Raw genomic sequence first — 21,105 nt, 5'->3', positions numbered from 1 at the left:
TTATTATGAATTGATTATGCTATTCTACTGTGTTTAGTGGTCCTTTAAGCACTTGTCAGTTATTTTGTTTTATCGGTTCAGAGTCATTTTTTAAACAATATTCTAACTGAAATCTGATGTTTGTGATATGTATAAGGTCATAATCACACTTAATATCCAATGCTCAGCTTTTTAGCCAAGGTACTCCAAACAATTATTTTCATGCCTGTTTTGGTTCCTTTTGGCTTGGTTCTATTTTTGGGCTGGACCACTAAATAATGTGCTTGTATAATATGCAGAAATCTGCCCATCCTCCCTCACTTGTGCTTCTTGTTATTGTTCTGTAAGTGATAAAATGATTAACATACACATTGTATACGTAGATATGAATTGCATCTGTTATTAGCTATCTTTACATAACTTCCACTGCACACATTAATTCAATAGGCCCAAAAGGTGTAAACATATATTTGAACAAGAGGCCAGTCTTCCATTAAAAAAAAATAAGATAAGTAACATATTTTGGTAATGAAATATATTCTAATATACTATTGCTTTAAAAGCCACTGAATAACTTTATAGGAAATGGAAACACTTCCAGTCAAAAGTTTATTTGAGTCCTAAAGCATAATACATCCCAAATAAAAAGCCTTTCATGTTGTCATCCTTATTGAAGTGAGACTGCTGAAATATTCATTATTTCACTTTCTGATGTATGAATTTGTACTTGCAGAAAAGGAGGCTCCTCAAGTGGTTCAAGAGCTTACAAACGCTATAGTTAACAGCAGCAGCACCTTGTACTTGGAATGTAGGGTCAATGGAACCCCCACACCCAACATCACCTGGTTGAAGAATGGCTATGTGATCAAACCTGCTTCCGGTATGGACTCTTTAGTTTCTTGAGATGCCAGTGACACCACCCATTTTAAAGGAACATTGCTTTGTGTGCCATACTATATTAGAAATGCTTTAGAAGAGATTATAATGGTAATTGATGAGAATGAGCATAGGAGAGCTATTATGTGCTACTTAAGAGGTTAAAAAGTTAAAATACATATAAATCAATTTCACTTAGATAACTTAATAAAAATATGTTATTAGAAGTAGAATAACTCTGTGCCAGCTTTATGAATATGCTAGAGTCAATCACAATCATATGTGACCCTTGTAGATCTCACAGACATCTTGTAATTCAGTTCTGTGATCTCCTACCTTGCAGGAATTACTCTTCTTTACAACAACAGCCTGATCATTGAGAGGGTAAAAAAGGAAGATGAGGGAGTGTACGAATGCCAAGCAACCAATGAGATGGGATTAGTCAGCACTTCTGCCTTCATCACTATTCAAGGTCAGTTGTATTACCCACTTCATGTCATCTGTTAATTTTGGTCACCGGTAAATAATGGTTTACATTGAATAAGGGTTGCATCATTGATAATAGATATAAACTTGTTGATATTTAGAGCTATATTACATCCATCTAATATTTACTGTACCTCTGTTTATAGGCACAGAGGAGAAGTCTAACATTGAAGTCATCATTCTGGTGTGCACTGGTGTGGCAGCAACACTCTTTTGGTTACTTCTTACTCTGTTTATACGAAAACTAAAAAAGGTGAGTGATGCTCTCCATAGCTTTAGCATCCTCCTGTGATTACAACTTTAAGAGATATAAAACAGTGCTCCTTTACTAAAAAAAAATATGTTTAATCAAATTGAAAAACAGATTGTGTTAAAAACAACAAACAACGTACTTGTTTTCTTGCAAAATCAGCACTTAGAAATTTCCAGATTAGCCCCTGTGTATAGATAAATAAGCAAACAGACATGCTGAAAACTTAAGTTACACTTTTTTTCAGCTGCAGAAATCTCTGTTTTTTAAAGGAATACAATCAGATTATTAGTGCTAACAATTTCCATAAGTACCAAAGTTGTAAAATAAATTGCACAGGATAAATAAGAAATTATGATTTGTCTAGCTTTAATTGGACAGTCAAGTAAAAAGTAAACTTTTATGATTCAAATAGGGCATGTCATTTTAAACTACTTTCCAATTTACTGTTATCACCAATTTTGTTTTGTTTTCTTGGTATTCTTAGTTTAAAGCTAAACCTAGGTAGGTTCATATGCTAATTTCATAGACCTTGAAGGCCGCCTTCAATGTGAATACATTTTGAAAGTTTTTCACCACTAGAGGGCATTAGTTAATGTGTATCATATAGATAACATTGAGCTCATGCACGTGAAGTAAGCACTGATTGGCTAAAATGCAAGTCTGTCAAAGGAACTGAAATAAGGGGGCAGTCTGCAGAGGCTTAGATACAAGGCAATCACAGAGGTAAAAAGTGTATTATTATAACTGTGTTGGTTATGTAAAACTGGGGAATGGGTAATAAAGGGATTATCTTTTTAAACAACAAAAATTCTGGTGTTGACTGTCTCTTTAACATTTAATGGACTAGTAACTTTTTAATATATTCACTTTTTCATTTCTATACTTGATTATGCTGCCAGTTTACCAAAACTGTCTTCTTTATCAAGTAAATGCTGCAGAAGTAGCCATGGGGAGACAGATCAGTGAGCTGTAGTGAAGGGAAGTGCTTGTTGCATTATGCACAGAGCAGCTGAGGGCTATAAGAAAAGAATGACTGATTAATGTTCATGCTGATCCCGCAAGACTGTTAAATCCCCCTCTTATTTGTAGAAAGCAGGAGGAATTATTACCTGAGCCCATATACACACCTCACCAATGCATTAACCTCAACTGCACCATTACCATTTCATTGCAATAACCCATATCCCACTATAACCCATCAGCAAACCATTAACCCTTATCAAACTTAATTTTTGCTTAAATCAGTGGATCTTTAACTGAAAAAATAAAAGGCCTTCTATCATGATTAAAGGGACACTCAAGTCAAAATTAAACTTTAATGATTCAGATAGAGCATGCAATTTTAAACAACTTTCCAATCTGCTTCCATTAACACTGAGCATGTGCAAGAATTCACAGAATAATAAGAATATATGGATTTGTGATTGGCTGATAACTGTCACATAAAGCAGTGGGAGTGGAAATAGACATCAGAAACAAATCTACTATTCATTTGAAGCTCAGACTAAGTGCTATTGTATTGTCTTATTGTGCATCTGTTGATTGTTCAATTCTACTGTATTCACTGGTCCTTTAATGTACCTCATCATGTACAGCCAGGGTTCCACACGTAGCTTCTCCACTGTGGCAACTGACACCATGGGAAATCTACATTTACAGATTTGTTTTCAGTTTAAGATTTTATTGTTAATGAACCAGGTAATCTTCTAGTTTTTGTATATTCAAAAATAAAGAGATCTAGAAATTATCTGCAGAAATTATTAAAAAAAAGCCCTCCACTAAAGCTTTGCTGGCCTGGCATTTGCTGCTTTATGTCAAAGTTGGATAAATCCTTAGTGATTTTTGACTAAATCTGGACTCCAGGATTAAGTCCCAATTCAAATCTACTTTCAAATAAAGCTAAATATTACTGAATTGCTTGCTTATGTCAGCTGTTTATGACAACACTACTTATCTTGTAAGAAGCATTACTGATAGAACTGAGGGTGCTATTTTTTCTCCTGCTAATGCTTTTATCTGAATTACTTTATCTGCAGCCCCATGCATCAGAAATGAAAACAGGGTATTTGTCCATCATCATGGATCCAGATGAAATGCCACTGGATGAACAGTGTGAGAGGCTGCCTTATGACAGCAGCAAATGGGAATTTCCTCGTGACCGGCTTAGTCTAGGTACGATTATGCTTCAATATGCATCATGCCAAACTGGTGCAGCCCATATAACTCAACTGTTTTTACTTAGAGGTGTATCAATTCATCTTACTGCACACTAAATGGAGACTCTGTATCAGAGCCCGCAATAGTTTTCAAAGTTTTCTTTTCATTGTTTGTTTGTTTTTTTGAATTCCTATTTTTTCTAATCATGGGAATTTCAGAATTCACTTAATATAGCTAAACAATAACATGAAAAGATGTGTTTTTATTTAAACATTTTGCTTAAAATTTGACTAAGACAATTACAAAGGTTCAATGTTATTATGCGTTTATTTTACTTTATGTAGACAATTGTATCTGTTACTCATTTATTCAGTCATGTTATACCTTCAAACCTAATGCTCTGTACAGTAAGACTTGTTACATTAGTGTCTACAGACACAGGTAGAGACTCGCGGGTCTACAGTAGAGCAGTCATGTCACGCTATTTGGAGTTTCTTCTGTAGATCACACTATAGATAAGCATTAACACTATGAATAGGAGCTCAGAAGTCATTTTCAGTTTATGAACACGTTCTTTAATTTATGTCAGAGCAAAGCAAACATGGCTCTTAACTTGAGGTGTTTGTATTACACTGAAAGTAACAAAATACATATATTAAAAAGATCATTAAAATATTGATCTAAATTATATAACAATACAAGCTAGTGTTTTAAACATTTAGTTCCAGTTTCATCTTTGTTGGTTCAAAAATAAATCTGATTAGTAGCAAGTTGTGATTTATTTATTTTCTAATATTCTAAATGTTTTCCATAGCTTAAATGGACACCCACAAAAAAAAACAAAGCAATATGATTTTTCTGTAATCTTGCAATAAATTAACTTACCGGCACAGTATGAACAATTTCTGAATAGCATAACAGCTTGTTTGTGCAGTTATTTTTCAAACACCCCCCCTCCACTTTTGTCATTTGAAGTTGAAAAGGCTTGCCACTATTATTTTGTAACACAAAACATACATTGTTTTGCAGTATCTTATCTTATTACCTCTACTGGGGCCAATCAGGGACAGATATGTGGCAGAAATAGTCATGTGAAGCCTGCAATATGCACCTCCAATTCTTAGAATTGGAAAATCATCAATTTTCCTTACAGTTAAAAGGGCAAAATAAACCATGACGGTTTATTGAAAAGCAGTTTTGCTATGCACAATTAAACACTTTATATTACAATTTCAAACAGTTTAATTTACAAAGTCATCAGTCATTTCTATTAAGTATTACAAATTTTGTTTATTTTAAAAATAATGATGTTAGATCACTGTGTACTGTTGATGATTAGATGAGCTAATGTTTTCAATGAAATTATGTATACCTCCATTTCATGATCATGTGGGATCCTTATCAGCTCAAGACCAGGGTACTTTGGCTAAACTTATTAAGTTGGTATTAGAGTACAATATGTTCAGGATATGAAAAGTTCAGAAAAAGTGCAGTCATTTCCAAACCCAACTTATAATTCTAATACCTTTTTTTCCTCAGTATAAGCAGCTTTCTTACGTATTGATCTTGCATTGCATGTTATTCTGCGTGGGAGCTGTCAACACACTTCTGATGTTTGCCCTTATCTCATGTTTGCCAGCTTTTGGTTTCTATCACATAGGAGTTTTTTCGGCTGTAAACCCATCACTGAGAATTTAAGCATGACCTACGCATTCTTTCACCTTTGTGTAATTGCATTAAATCAATTCACTCTACATAGCTACATATAAATATTATAGTGGCACAAATAACAGGCTTTTAACCTAACCTAATGTATATAATATGGTAGGAAAATTACTCGCCAGTATGGAATCTCACCTTAAAAAACAACATATGCCCACACTAAATTATATGAAGCCATACTTGCTGGGACATATTAAACCGAGACTAAATACAGTTAACACAGAACAATTGGATTTTATGTATGTAAAATATACAGTAATTTAATTATCTATCTGATCACAATATTCACTATTAAAGATTTGTATTTATTTTTTTCAAAATGATTGTGGTCAATACCATTATTTTTTAATAATGTTACTTGCATATTACAACAAAGTTTATGATATTCTATATAGTGCCGTTTTACAGAATGTGTAGTATTTAATTTGGGTCACATTATTCTTAAATGAATAATAAGAAAATATTGCAACAAAAGTGTTGTGTATGTAAAATAACCACTTAAGGACTGGGAAATGTAGAGAAAAAATTGCATAAGGCACCAGAGAATTTCTACCATTTTTGCTATCACTCCATTTAAAGAGAAATAAAGCCTTGTTTATTTATTTATTTTTTATTTACCTATCAATACTATATATTTTTTAAGTAGACAACCCAAGGTATTGATCTGCACCCATTTTGGTATATTTCATGAGACCATTTTGCTGCCAAATACAATCATATTATAAACATTTTTTTACTCTTTTCCAAACTTTGGGTTTCTCACTGAAATTATTTGCACACAGCTACTGCAGTCATGAGACAAATGGATGTAGTTTCTCTAGGGTCCCCTTTGTTCAGAAACAGCAGACATGCACAGCTTTGCCATTGTTTTTGGCAATTAAAAGGCAGCTAATTGCAGCTGTGCACCACACTTAAGGTAACATAAGGTTTATTTTAACTGTAGTGTAGCGATTACCCTTCCACCTGACACCTCCCACCTCCTGATCTTTACCTGATCCCTCCCAAACAGCTCTCTTCCCTCCTTCACCCCCCACTAGTCACCACCATCTTAGGTACTGGCAGACATTCTTACAGTATTCAGTTTAGGTAGAGTATTTTTTTAAAATATTTTTTTAATCTCTGTAGTGTATGGAACCATACTCAAGTAACTACCCGCCTCCCTGATCCCCCGCAAACATCTCTCTAACCCTCCTCTCTCTCACTAGGTGCCACCACCTTAGCTACTGTCAGCTGCCAGTACCCATTTTGTATGTTTTTTTTATTTATATTAAAACAAATCTGTAGTGTAGTGATCCCCCTCCCGATTGTATGGAGGAAACCCCTCTCCCCTCCCTCACCAGTTTCCATAGGGTCATTTGATGATCATCAAACTACTTAAGTAGTCATTTGCACATCATCAGGCTTGAAAAGTCATCAGCTAAGGTTAAACATTCTGGGTGATGTCTTCAGAATGATTAGTCGATTACCTTACTGATTCCTTCACAAACATGAACAGCCGGTGAATGACTCTAGAGTCATCTTATTTAAATATTTTGGCCTGTGGGAATATTTCAGGATGGCTTCTGATGACTAGTCTGGAGTTATCAATTACTTCAGAATGACTCTAGGAAGATCATCCTTTTTGAATAGGGAACATAACCCTCCCTCATTAAAAAAATAATATTTCTGTAGCGTAGGGAATCTCCCCTTCCTCCCCTCCTCCTCCTGCAATGTGCCACCCACCCACCTCCCTCCTTCCCTCCCAAACCACCCATTGCAGCACCACAAGCTGATGCATACAGTGACAAAGAGTGTCACTATTTGCATCTGTGATCTACCTTCACAAGAGGTAAAGAGGGCACGATCAGCGCTCCCTTGCCATATGAAGGCAGTTGCCTTCTGCCTCTGGCTGCAGTCTTAACTATCAAAGCTGACAACCCGGGACTGCAGCATGAGGTAGAAGGTCGGATGTAGCTACTATGTCAACAGGGTATGCTGAGCAAAGTACCATGTGATCTAGTAGCTACGTCCAAAAACCTTAAGGATTAATTTAATCTGTTAATGAGATGTTAAAGTCAATCTCTTTGATGTATAAAAAAATAATCCCTTTAAAAAAAATTACAGTTTTCTTTTTGTAAAACACGTGTTCATGTACTGAGAGAAACATCACTATTTATTTTAATATTTTTGTGATACGTTGCTGTCCACCAATAGATCTGAGTGAATTTTTGGTTGATGACCCAGTGAGCTTCTCTTTTATGGACCAGTTGTGCACAAATATTCACTTCCTAGTAGTTTTAAAATCAAAATAAAACAACATTAATTTTACCCTTTTCTGTGCAAAATATATTTTAAACGTGTTCAAATAACGTTTTTTTCAAATGCAAACTACATTGTTTTAGACCAGTGATGGGAACTTCCTAGCAGATTAATATTTTAGAAGCCTTAATGGCAACATATCAATGTCTGGCTATTAAAAAACAAATAATATAAAATGATATAGTTATATGATAGATTTACAGAAGGTTGCAGGCTACCCTCTGTCTGCTGTGCTTTGGGCTCTTCTGAGTTGTGGTCACCCCAAGCACAAATTTTTAGTTACAATTTTGCTAAAAAATAAATAAATCTATGCCACATTTTTAGTTCTGGTTTTCCTGAAGGGCTGCAAAAAAACTAGTGCCAAGGTCCTCGGCTGCCAGTTGGCCATCCCTGTTTTAGACTTATTAAATTTAAATTAGAGCAATACCAGGTTGAATTATTATTATTATTATTTTTAAAAAAATTGTGAGAACTGGGATACTATTCAGATTATCATATTACTTATTATATATGGCCATTGGGAATCAGTCAAGTTTGCCAAGCTATTTCTATACTTTATAGGAAAAAAACACAATTTATCCTCACAGAATTCTGAAACAAAAATGCTCATGTTAATTTCCAGTGATTGCTTTTACTACCATAGGATAATAACTCCGGATAGAAATACTACAGCTCTTTCTCTATACACTCACGCATGTTGTTTGTTTGATTCTGTTTACTGTGTGCTTTTGCATGACTCCCCATATAGTTGGATGACTTTGCATGCTGCACCACTGTTGAATAGGTGACTGCTCACCCTTTACTTTTACCTCTAGGGAAGACTCTTGGTCACGGTGCTTTCGGGAAGGTGGTGGAAGCCTCTGCTTTTGGCATTGATAAATGTTCAACCTGCAAAACTGTTGCTGTAAAAATGCTTAAAGGTATTCGTCCATTTTTTGTTTCACTCTTTTTGACAGAAGCTGACAATGGTACATTAGAGTTCTACAACACTATAGACTGAAATGATTTATTTACAATTTGGTATAGTTGTTATAAAAAGCCCTGACACAAATGAAAGTTGTTTTTTTTTTTAAACATGTTAACTGACAGAGGTTTGTGAACTATTATGTCTTCTATATGGTTTTTCAACCCTAAAAAAAGTGTGTCATGCTGTACATAATCAGTATAGTAATGTACTTGGGTTGCATTGGCAAATACTTAGTGGTGTTAAAAACATAGAAGCCACCAATAATATTAAGAAGTGAGTCATATAGTTGTGTCAGGAGATATAAAATGATTTTACATAAGAATGTATGCAGAAAACCCTAGCATCCAAAGACAAAAAATAAGAATCACAGCTTCCTTACTCCTGGAATTTCTCAATACCTGACCTACTATTATTTTGTCCTGTTCCAGCCAAACACAGAATATTTTAGTCTTAAGTCATTTTCATTTGTTATAGTTCAGTAGTTATGTTCTAACTGTCCTGTAAAACAAACTATACCCACTGTTTATTGGTGTATTGCATTTAATTTAATATATGTCTGATATTAATGCATACTAGTTTAGTGCTCAGTTTCAGATATGGAATACATAAAATGTATGTCAATATGACACCCATTTGTTATTAACAGAAAAAAAGCTGTTTGGGTTCTGTTTATTTCTCAAGTCACTTTGATTTTCAGTGACTACTTTCTTCAATCTTCTGCCTTTGCACAGTTGTGGGTGTGGGGTTCTTCATAAATTGAAGTATTCTTGTAATGTACACATATCTTGGGCACATGTCTGGAGTCAGATACCAGATACTGGGGATAGGCAGTACAAGAGCCCTTATCTTATATCTTCTGCAATTAAGAGGTGGATGTGGTCTCTTATTCAGTAGCAGAAAATCTCCTATTTCACCTGAAGAGTCACTTGACCCACTGATTATCATGCAGTTAGACAGAAATTGTGGTTTTCTAACCTGTTAAACACCAAGGTTAATTAATAAATGTAGGATGGATCTGGATCTGTTTCTCTACCTTCGCCAAAGAGACTCTTGGGACCACTTACTAGAAACAGGAAAATCTCCTCTTTCAATTGAAATCTAGAGAATAACCGTCTCTTTCACCTCTCTAGATATGATATGCATATACAAAAATATATCAATAGTTAACCAACTAAACAAGTTCAGAGCAATCAAATTATATGGATGAAACTTTTTCATCCTATCTACAAACATAAACCAGCCTATATATGAAACCTTACTTTATATGTAGCAGAATCTATTTTCTTAATATTAGGGGCCATGCGACCCTCTTGGAGATCAAATGATTGTGATAAAAATGCCAATTACTCATTCTGCTAGATAAATATTTTAGCATTTATAAATGGAGTGGATGTTAAAATTATAATTATATATTGTACTTTTGGTCTGCGCAGATGTTATTACCATCAATAAATGTTTCTCCCAATATATATTTTTGGGGATATCTTTGATTATTCTATATTCTCTTTTGCTTTCCTTCTATAAACAGTATTCACAAAATCATATTAAAGTACTTACTTATATCTGACGTATTTTCACATAACCTCAGCAATTAATGTCGGTAATTCAGTGGGTGAACAGCTGCAAAATAATTCTGCCACCAAATGTATCATTTTTACTTCATCTAACGCTTCTTTAGTACGTTTGTACTAAAGTGTTGATGCCACCATATTAATTTACAGATGTCTTTTTTTAATAAACAAACCAAAATAATCTGAATTCCTGTGGTAGATATCGATGTTATATTTGCTGAGTGAGGAAATATTATCCAAAATAACAAGCAATGAATCCAATTTATGTTCTGCACTAGGCAGTTATCATATATCGAATCTGCACGCCTCATAACGTTATAGCATATTTTGTACGTGTTTTGTCACCAAATAAATTTTACATTAGAGATGCCAGGAAGGAGCAGCTGACCTGAGGGGGTGTCTTGTAGTTTGTTTTCCTCAGAAAGGGCCTTGACTGTTTTGCTTTTGTCTTTTTGATGTTTCCTCTTAATTAAACAGAGTTTAGTTGCCCTGTAAAAATATCCCATTGTAAGGATTTGACTATGTCCTGTTTATGTTATACAGAATGTGCCACAAATAATGAATGCAAAGCCTTAATGTCAGAACTGAAGATTCTTATCCACATTGGACATCACTTGAATGTGGTTAATTTGCTGGGAGCTTGCACTAAGCCTGGAGGTAAGTCATCTAATGGCCAACGCAACTAATGCTGGATGTTTATTGTAGAGCTGAAGTTTATCTACCATCCCCACCAACAGTACATAACAGACAATCCTTACTGAATGAAAAGAGTTAAACAGTAAAATTCCAAACAAATAACCACATGCTCTCCTCAATTGCAGCTCAATTACCAAATTCTTAAGTAAATGCTCTGGGGTCACTTAGAAAACAAACAAACACTGTATCAGATTTAACAAAGTGTGTACTTATGTGCCGCAAGCACATCACACAAATCCCACTGATATTGTTTTTAAAATAATTATTATGGCAGAGTGGATTTCTAAGTGTGATTTAGCACGTTCAATATCACTGGTTTTGAATATGTTTTCACTCAAAGAAAATAACCTTTTTATTCAAAGATATATTTTATAATTATTGTATTTTTTACAATGGTTCCTATTCCTATTTATTTATTTCTCTTCTGAAAATAGAATGTGCAACTTGGGTTAATTGTCTAAGGTATTTCAAACCATTTAGAAAAAAACCTGAAATACTTTAGAATATTTCTGGGTAAAGTAAATGTACTAATATTTGTGAATTAATGTCCAGGTTATTCAAAGTTATCAAAGAAAATAGTTGGTGGTTCTTCAATAGAGAGGTTGGTTGTTGGTCTTCTGAGAGATACAGAGGATGCATCATCTGTTAGGAAGCCTGGAGAGTAAAACATGGAAGATGCAATTCTGTTTATCTCTTACAATCATGTGAATTATTTATGCAGTGCAAATGAAGTACTTATTATAGCATCCAAGCAGTCTGTGAGCATGAGAACAGCAGAGCTCACCAAAACAAATCACAACTGTCAGGGTATTGGTGAGTGATATTTAATTGATATATATATATATATATATATATATATATATATATATATATATATATATATATATATATATATATATAATATAATATAGGTAATACTTCAATATTATATGAAATGCTTAGACCATTGCTAAATGCAAACCCATTTTGTCAAGATTCTGAAGCTAGACTCAGAAATCAAACCCCCCTCTTTCTGACCAAATACACATCCCAAAACTACAAAGAGAACATTTGTTCCCCAACTAGAAAGTAGGAGATTCAAACGATTATTTACCTCATCACATAATGAGATAAACCTGTTAACTAGATCACAGTAACCCCTGTGGACAGCAGGTCTGGACTCATGTTTGAAGCTCAGGATCTTCAGGAAAGCAGTTAATTTACACTATGGGGTATATTTATTATTGTGCGAGTGGACATGATACGAAGTCGGCATTTATCATTGCACCAGCAGTTCTTGTGAACTGCTGGTGCAATGCCGCCCCCTGAAGATTCGCGGCCAATCTGGAGTGTCTGCCTCAGAGCAGGCGGACAAGTTATGGAGCAGCGGTCTTTAGACCACTGCTTCATAACTTCTGTTTCCAGCGAGCCCGAAAGGCTCGCCGGAAACAAGGGGCCTCAAGCTCCATACAGAGCTTGATAAATATGCCCCTATGTATGTATATACAAGAGACTGTAATTCCTGCAACTCTTGAATACACAATCCTTGTCTGGAAAGGTGATAGCTCAGATGCCATCATATGGGAGGCTAAGTCTCATGAAATGACATGCATAGGTTTCATATAGTTAAGATACTCAGATTGTATTAAATATATATATATATATATATATATATATATATATATATATATATATATATATATATATATACATATATATATATATATATATATATATATATATATATATACATATATATATATATATATATATATATATATATATATATATATATATATATATATATATTGGTCTGGGAGATATACCTTATACCTGATATACTATATCAGATAAGTGTCTGCTGTATTGGTGAATTTAAAATGTTTGACATTGTCAGAATAAAACTACATTTATTTTTCTTTGTTTCAGGAATCTGGTGTGAAAATGAGGTTCCAAATATGACTAGTAGATACTGGTATATAAATGCCTATGTAATGTGTGCCATGAATTGTATCATATAGTTTTATGCACTCAATATTAAGGGGATATCCACAGATATCCCTTATAGAAACGTGACTTTTGGGTACATCTCTTAAGACATTATCAGTGGGAAGGATATATATATATATATATATATATATATATATATATATGAGGGTGCAAGTAGAATGTGTCCACTCAGTATACTGAGTAGATATAAGCGTTACTCTATAGTAGGCGCTAGTCAGTAATGGGTAGGATATAAAGGCAGCTATATAAGACAGATACTGGATGAGGTGTGCACCCCAGGCAGTAGGAGTAAATGTGGGTACAAGGATTATAACAGCGCCTATATATCCACTAAAGCATAGAATATGTACAACAATGTGGATGGAAAATTAAAAAACAAGATAGTTCAATATAAGTCCTTAAAATGTATTTAGTCCTTGGTATATCTCCAACATACAGTTGATATGTAGTAATGGATGGTATATAATACCCTTACCAGATATTACCCCAATCTGATGAGGTAAGTATGCCGCACTGGGGGTATGTGTAGATAGTTAGAGCTTCTCCTTGTATCCAGTGAGATGGCTGTTTCGGTTTTCGTTAGCCTCCTGGAGTATGCAGGGATGTGCCTCTGATGGTAGATGTATCCCTTGAGCTTCCTGTGGATTAGTGGTTGGCCTTTTGGAGTACTTTTTCTGTCTTGGTATAAACGAGTCTTCCTGAGTCCAGACAGTCCCTGCATTCATTCACGCTGCGCAGACAGCTCCTGCCATCCACTAATCCACAGGAAGCTCAAGGGATACATCTACCATCAGAGGCACATCCCTGCATACTCCAGGAGGCTAACGAAAACCGAAACAGCCATCTCACTGGATACAAGGAGAAGATCTAACTATCTACACATACCCCCAGTGCGGCATACTTACCTCATCAGATTGGGGTAATATCTGATAAGGGTATTATATACCATCCATTACTACATATCAACTGTATGTTGGAGATATACCAAGGACTAAATACATTTTAAGGACTTATATTGAACTATCTTGTTTTTTAATTTTCCATCCACATTGTTGTACATATTCTATGCTTTAGTGGATATATAGGTGCTGTTATAATCCTTGTACCCCCATATATATATATGTAGTATAGATTTAATGTTGTACGCAGGTCTAGTGTTTGAATGTATAAGAATACATACCAAATCAATATACTCATGCTTAGTCTTAAAGTGTACATGCTCAGTTGAGCCAGATAGTCACATATATGTTGACCATATACAGGGAGTGCAGAATTATTAGGCAAGTTGTATTTTTGAGGATTAATTTTATTATTGAACAACAACCATGTTCTCAATGAACCCAAAAAACTCATTAATATCAAAGCTGAATAGTTTTGGAAGTAGTTTTTAGTTTGTTTTTAGTTATAGCTATTTTAGGGGGATATCTGTGTGTGCAGGTGACTATTACTGTGCATAATTATTAGGCAACTTAACAAAAAACAAATATATACCCATTTCAATTATTTATTTTTACCAGTGAAACCAATATAACATCTCAACATTCACAAATATACATTTTTGACATTCAAAAACAAAACAAAAACAAATCAGTGACCAATATAGCCACCTTTCTTTGCAAGGACACTCAAAAGCCTGCCATCCATGGATTCTGTCAGTGTTTTGATCTGTTCACCATCAACATTGCGTGCAGCAGCAACCACAGCCTCCCAGACACTGTTCAGAGAGGTGTACTGTTTTCCCTCCTTGTAAATCTCACATTTGATGATGGACCACAGGTTCTCAATGGGGTTCAGATCAGGTGAACAAGGAGGCCATGTCATTAGATTTTCTTCTTTTATACCCTTTCTTGCCAGCCACGCTGTGGAGTACTTGGACGCGTGTGATGGAGCATTGTCCTGCATGAAAATCATGTTTTTCTTGAAGGATGCAGACTTCTTCCTGTACCACTGCTTGAAGAAGGTGTCTTCCAGAAACTGGCAGTAGGACTGGGAGTTGAGCTTGACTCCATCCTCAACCCGAAAAGGCCCCACAAGCCCATCTTTGATGATACCAGCCCAAACCAGTACTCCACCTCCACCTTGCTGGCGTCTGAGTCGGACTGGAGCTCTCTGCCCTTTACAAATCCAGCCACGGGCCCATCCATCTGGCCCATCAAGACTCACTCTCATTTCATCAGTCCATAAAACCTTAGAAAAATCAGTCTTGAGATATTTCTTGGCCCAGTCTTGACGTTTCAGCTTGTGTGTCTTGTTCAGTGGTGGTCGTCTTTCAGCCTTTCTTACCTTGGCCATGTCTCTGAGTATTGCACACCTTGTGCTTTTGGGCACTCCAGTGATGTTGCAGCTCTGAAATATGGCCAAACTGGTGGCAAGTGGCATCTTGGCAGCTGCAGCTTGACTTTTCTCAGTTCATGGGCAGTTATTTTGCGCCTTGGTTTTTCCACACGCTTCTTGCGACCCTGTTGACTATTTTGAATGAAACGCTTGATTGTTCGATGATCACGCTTCAGAAGCTTTGCAATTTTAAGAGTGCTGCATCCCTCTGCAAGATATCTCACTATTTTTTACTTTTCTGAGCCTGTCAAGTCCTTCTTTTGACCCATTTTGCCAAAGGAAAGGAAGTTGCCTAATAATTATGCACATCTGATATAGGGTGTTAATGTCATTAGACCACACCCCTTCTCATTACAGAGATGCACATCACCTAATATGCTTAATTGGTAGTAGGCTTTCGAGCCTATACAGTTTGGAGTAAGACAACATGCATAAAGAGGATGATGTGGTCAAAATACTCATTTGCCTAATAATTCTGCACTCATTGTAGTTTATTAATACTGGGGAATAATAAGTATTTTAAATATACATTTTAAAAATATATTAGGGAATATATTTTCCCTGTAGCTAAAAAAATGGAACTACACTTCAGTTGCCTGTTGCCCCCTCCGGTATCTAATATGAGAATTGCAGCCAAAGGTATTCAATTGGGAAATTAAATAACCAGTGGATTAGCCAATGAAACCTAAGGGCGTAATCAGAGATTTTTCCATTGGGTGATTTAGAATTGAAGGTGGAGTCGGTCACAGACAAAAAGACTATGCAAAGAAGGGAAGAGAGACAAAAAACACACTTTTGGTTTGGGGCCTGGTTTGGTATAACTCTCTGTGTTTGTGATACCCTGTTTGTAAAAATACCTTCACGTATGACTTTGGAAAACTCTGATTGAAAAAGCTGAACTCTCATATTGTATACTTGTAATGTATTAGTGATTGTTATATTTTTAATGTTTTGAATCAAAGGTATTCTATAGCTATAGTTAAAGGGTAGCTATGATTTGTAAGTGTAATTTATAGTTAAAATTTACATTTTAGAGACCTGGTGTAGTCTATAAATAATCCTATCTAGCATCAAGCAATTTACTGTTGAAAGGAACGGTTTTGTATTCCATATTGATAAATTCATTTTTATTTACCGTGAACTCTCTTAAGAATTGCACACAAATTGGCTATTGTGTTTAATTGATAATTGAATAACAATCTCTGGGTTTAAGTGAAGTATATTAGATTATATTGGGTTAAAAATAGTGAATTATATTTCCCTGGAAATTCCATTAGATTGTGGGAGTTAAGTTAAGATTTCATTGTAAGATTTGAACATAGGTGAGTACAAATGTTGTTAAATAAGCTATAAATATTGAATTGGTTAAACTTTCTGGCTATTTAAAAATTGTTCTAGTATAATTCATGTGTGATATTTAATAAGCAATTAATTTTTAGTTAAAGGGACAGTAAAGTCCAGAAAAAAATTCATGTTTCAAATAGGGCATGTAATTTTTTATTTTATTTTTATTATTGTTCAGCATAATAGATTCAAACTAATTATTTATGCCATGCAAGGCACACATTTAAACATAAACATTGTTAACTTCAAAACTTATCTGCATTGTTATATTGTTAATACAGATTAAATTAACAATTACTAAGTTATCAGATAACAACCCAATAGTAATGTTAGAGTAGTCTGACTCACAACTTAACCAAATTAGGTAGTTCTCAGCTATGGCCTTAGTTATCTATTTTATGCTGCTGAACCATTTTTATTTCCTAAACAAAAAAAGGGAGGGGGGAAGGGGAAAAAAAAGGGGGGGGGATAGATTAAATTAAATTATCCTCTTCTCCCCCGGCTCCCCTCACCAAATTCCCAACAAGACTAATTCTGAGTTTTGAAAGGGGAAAATCATGTATTCTATTTCATCCTCCGGGAGAGTTTTAATATACCCTGCCCACTTGCTGAAAAAGTTCTTAAAGGGACACTGTACCCAAAAATTGTCTTTCGTGATTCAGATTGAGCATGAAATTTTAAGCAACTTTCTAATTTACTCCTATTATCACATTTTCTTCGTTCTCTTGCTATCATTATTTGAAAAAGAAGGCATCTAAGCTTTTTTTTTGTTTCAGTACTCTGGACAGCACTTTTTTATTGGTGGATGAATTTATCCACCAATCAGCAAGGACAACCCAGGTTGTTCACCAAATATGGGCCGGCATCTAAACTTACATTCTTGCATTTCAAATAAAGATACCAAGAGAATGAAGAAAATTTGATATTAGGAGTAAATTAGAAAGTTGCTTAAAATTTCATGCTCAATCAGAATCAGGAAAGAATATTTTTGGGTACAGTGTCCCTTTAATATCTGCTTTATTATCTATGTCTGTATCCCTTTGTTCCAGTATACACTGTTTTTTGAGACAATTCTTAATTTCAGAAATACTGGGCACTTTGCGCATTTTCCATTTTTTACATATTAAATATCTAGTGGCTAGGATAGATAATATTACCAACTTATCATTCACATACCGTTCTTTTGATTTCCCTAGACATAATATAATCTGATACGAAGATAAAGTCAGTGGGGGGACTTTCAACACCCCATTCAACCAATATTCTAATTTATGCCACACATTTCTTATTCTAGGACAATGCCATAACATATGTTCTAGGTCAGCTGCTGGGAAAGAGCATTTGGGACATCTATTAAACTCCAAGTTATGGATCCTGTAAGCTCTTTCCGGGGTAAAATATGCCCTGTGAAGAAGCTTGAGATGTGCTTCCCGCCAGGTAGCAGAGAGCGTGGTTTTTGCTATCTTATCTATTGAGTACTGCAAGGTTTTTGAATCTATAGTATTCTGTGCTGAGATTGAGGTCCATGTTAATGCTAGGTTTGCCAAAATAGGGACTCCCTTATTTGTAGCAAGAAGTTGGTAACATGGGGAGATAGAGAATTGATCATTTCTCGTAAGTGTAAGCCAGTTTTCTAATTTACCTAGCCCCCAACACCAGCTTGCTTCTTTAGTTAATTCTGAAACAAAATGCCTTATCTGCAGGTAAGCAAAAAAGTCTTTGTTAGGTAAATTAAACTCTGCTTTCAATCTCTCAAATGTTTTAACACTTTTTCTGTCCTTATCTAACAGATAAGATAGTTTATTTAGGCCGTTTCTATGCCATCTTCCAAAGACCTCAGAATTTAACCCAGGCTGGAATTTTGGGTTCCCTATTAGGGGAAGATAATTCGATATTCTACTATTAACTGACAAGAGTTTTGATATTTTCCACCATGCCTTAATGGGATTGGAAATCGTTTTGAGTCCCTTAATTTCTGTTGGTAACTCTTTGGGAGGGGAATGAAGCAATGCTATTGGAAGATATGGGTTACATATATTTGTTTCAAGTAGATTGTTTAAAACATAGTTTTTAGCAAACATCTAATCGCTTCATATACGTGCTAAGAAACTGAGATTATATGCTCTTATATCTGGCAGCCCCATCCCTCCAAATTCTGTTAGGAGAGAAAGTTTAGTGAGCGAAATCCGAGCTCTTTTCCCCTGCCAGAGAAATTGTCTAATTTAACTATTAATCAGATGTATATCCTTCTCTAGCAAGAGTAGGGGGACATTCTGAAGTACGTATAGTAATTTCGGGAGAGGACCATTTTGAATAATGCTATGCGCCCCGCAATTGTCAGAGGTAGATTCTGCCAATTTCTGAGTTTATCCCTAATTTTATTTATTATTGGAGGTATATTAAGCTTATACAGATCTTCAGATTTAAGCGGAATGTTTATTCCTAGAAATAGGGCATGTAATTTTAAACAACTTTCCAAGTTACTTTTATCACCAATTTTGCTTTGTTCTCTTAGTATTCTTAGTTGAAAGCTAAACCTAGGAGGTTCATATGCTAATTTCTTAGACCTCGAGGGCCGCCTCTAATCTAAATGCATTTTGATAGTTTTTCACCACTAGAGGGCATTAGTTCGCATGTTTCATATTTATAACATTGAGCTCATGCACGTGAATTTACCATGGAGACAGCTCTGATTGGCTAAAATGCAAGTCTGTCAAAAGAACTGAAATAAGGGGGAAGTCTGCTGAGGCTTAGATACAAGATAATTACAGAGGTGAAACGTGTATAATTATAACTGTGTTGGTTATGCAAAACTGGGGAATTAGTAATTAAGGGATTATCTATCTTTTAAAACAACAAAAATTCTGGTGTTGACTGTCCCTTTAAGGTTAATTTATAGAAATATTTCATTCATTCATGGGCTAATAGACAATATCTATTGAATAGTATATTCAAATATCTCTATAGCCTTCTTTATATTTGAATATTGTATTAATAAATTGATAGATATAACTGGTCATAGGGGATATTCAGCTACTACATAAATATAATCAAGGTGTATATAAAGATTAACTGATCAGAATTTAAGAATATTTTATATTGAGATTAAATATTAATTTTTAATAATAATATTGTCAAATTTATAGATATCTAAATACTGATATTTTGGGGTACACTATAGAGATTTAACATCTTACTGGAATGTATTGACAAAATTCTACTATATTAATTATAGATATCGCTGACAATAATGTTATAATGCTATTAATTATTAATATTCATAATTACAATACGTAACACGTTGGTGGCAGCTGCTGCTGATAAATACACCAACATTACTGGAGGACACTCCTGAGACGTATCAACACAACAAACACATGCAGGCCCATTTATCAAGCTCCGTATGGAGCTTGAAGGGCCGTGTTTCTGGCGAGTCTTCAGACTCGCCAGAAACACAAGTTATGAAGCAGCGGTCTAAAGACCGCTGCTTCATAACCCTGTCCGCCTGCTCTGAGCAGGCGGACAGGAACCGCCGGAAATCAACCCGATCGAATACGATCGGGTTGATTGACAGCTCCCTGCTGGCGGCCGATTGGCCGCGAGTCAGCAGGGGGCGGCGTTGCACCAGCAGCTCTTGTGAGCTGCTGGTGCAATGTTAAATGTGGAGAGCGTATTGCTCTCCGCATTTAGCGAGGTCTTGCGGACCTGATCCGCAGTGTCGGATCAGGTCCGCAAGCCCTTTGATAAATGGGCCCCTAAGTGTAACACTCAAGACTCAAGAAATATATATGAGAGCCAACACCCAACAGGACACTGCACAACAAAGAACCCAAACTGATACTGAAGAAAATATAACTTTAAGTCAGAAACTAAATATATTATCTCCTGATATTGATGTTATTATCAAGCAATAATGGTTTTCCATAAAAATATATTGGACAAATAGAAGACTATTAAGAAGCATTTAAGAGCTTTGCATATAAACTACAAGAGACAAACTCTGCGTGTGGTTTCACAAATATACATTTTAAGCTTGCATTTAAAAAAAAAAAATATCAGTTGTTTAAATATTAAAAAAACAATGTAACGTTTTAGCGTCCTTAAAGAAATGTATGCCATCATGTTGTAAACTATTTTCGTTTTTTCCTGAGGCCAATTAGGTCACAGATATAAATGGCTGACTACTCTAGAGTGTGCAACCAATGTGGAATATAGTAGCGTCTGTAGTTCATACTTCATTTTCTGATGTTTTCTTGTCAGCATTTTATAGTTATGCTGCATCACATTAACGCATTTGCATATGAGTTAAGTGTGTTGGCATTTTACTTCATTTTTATGGTGACAAGAAAATGCATATACCATGACAAAAATATCCCTTACTATAAATAAATATTCTAACCTTTTATTCAACAGTTATTATAGTTATCTTTTGT

General features: G+C 35.0%; 1 protein-coding gene across 1 annotated transcript in view; it reads left to right on the top strand.

Annotated features, from left to right (window-relative positions):
- LOC128645900 (vascular endothelial growth factor receptor kdr-like) overlaps positions 1–21,105 on the top strand; it is a 353,579-nt gene that overhangs the window by 267,675 nt on the left and 64,799 nt on the right. Inside the window, exons 14-19 of the mRNA XM_053699216.1 lie at positions 713–859; positions 1,199–1,327; positions 1,488–1,594; positions 3,631–3,766; positions 8,587–8,691; positions 10,853–10,966. Of these exons, the coding sequence (XP_053555191.1) occupies positions 713–859; positions 1,199–1,327; positions 1,488–1,594; positions 3,631–3,766; positions 8,587–8,691; positions 10,853–10,966 (738 nt within the window). The remainder of the gene's footprint in view (positions 1–712; positions 860–1,198; positions 1,328–1,487; positions 1,595–3,630; positions 3,767–8,586; positions 8,692–10,852; positions 10,967–21,105) is intronic.

Source organism: Bombina bombina, chromosome 1, assembly GCF_027579735.1.
Source record: "Bombina bombina isolate aBomBom1 chromosome 1, aBomBom1.pri, whole genome shotgun sequence".
NCBI classification, from domain to species: Eukaryota; Metazoa; Chordata; class Amphibia; order Anura; family Bombinatoridae; genus Bombina; species Bombina bombina.
This window is presented reverse-complemented; position numbering and strand designations above follow the sequence as displayed.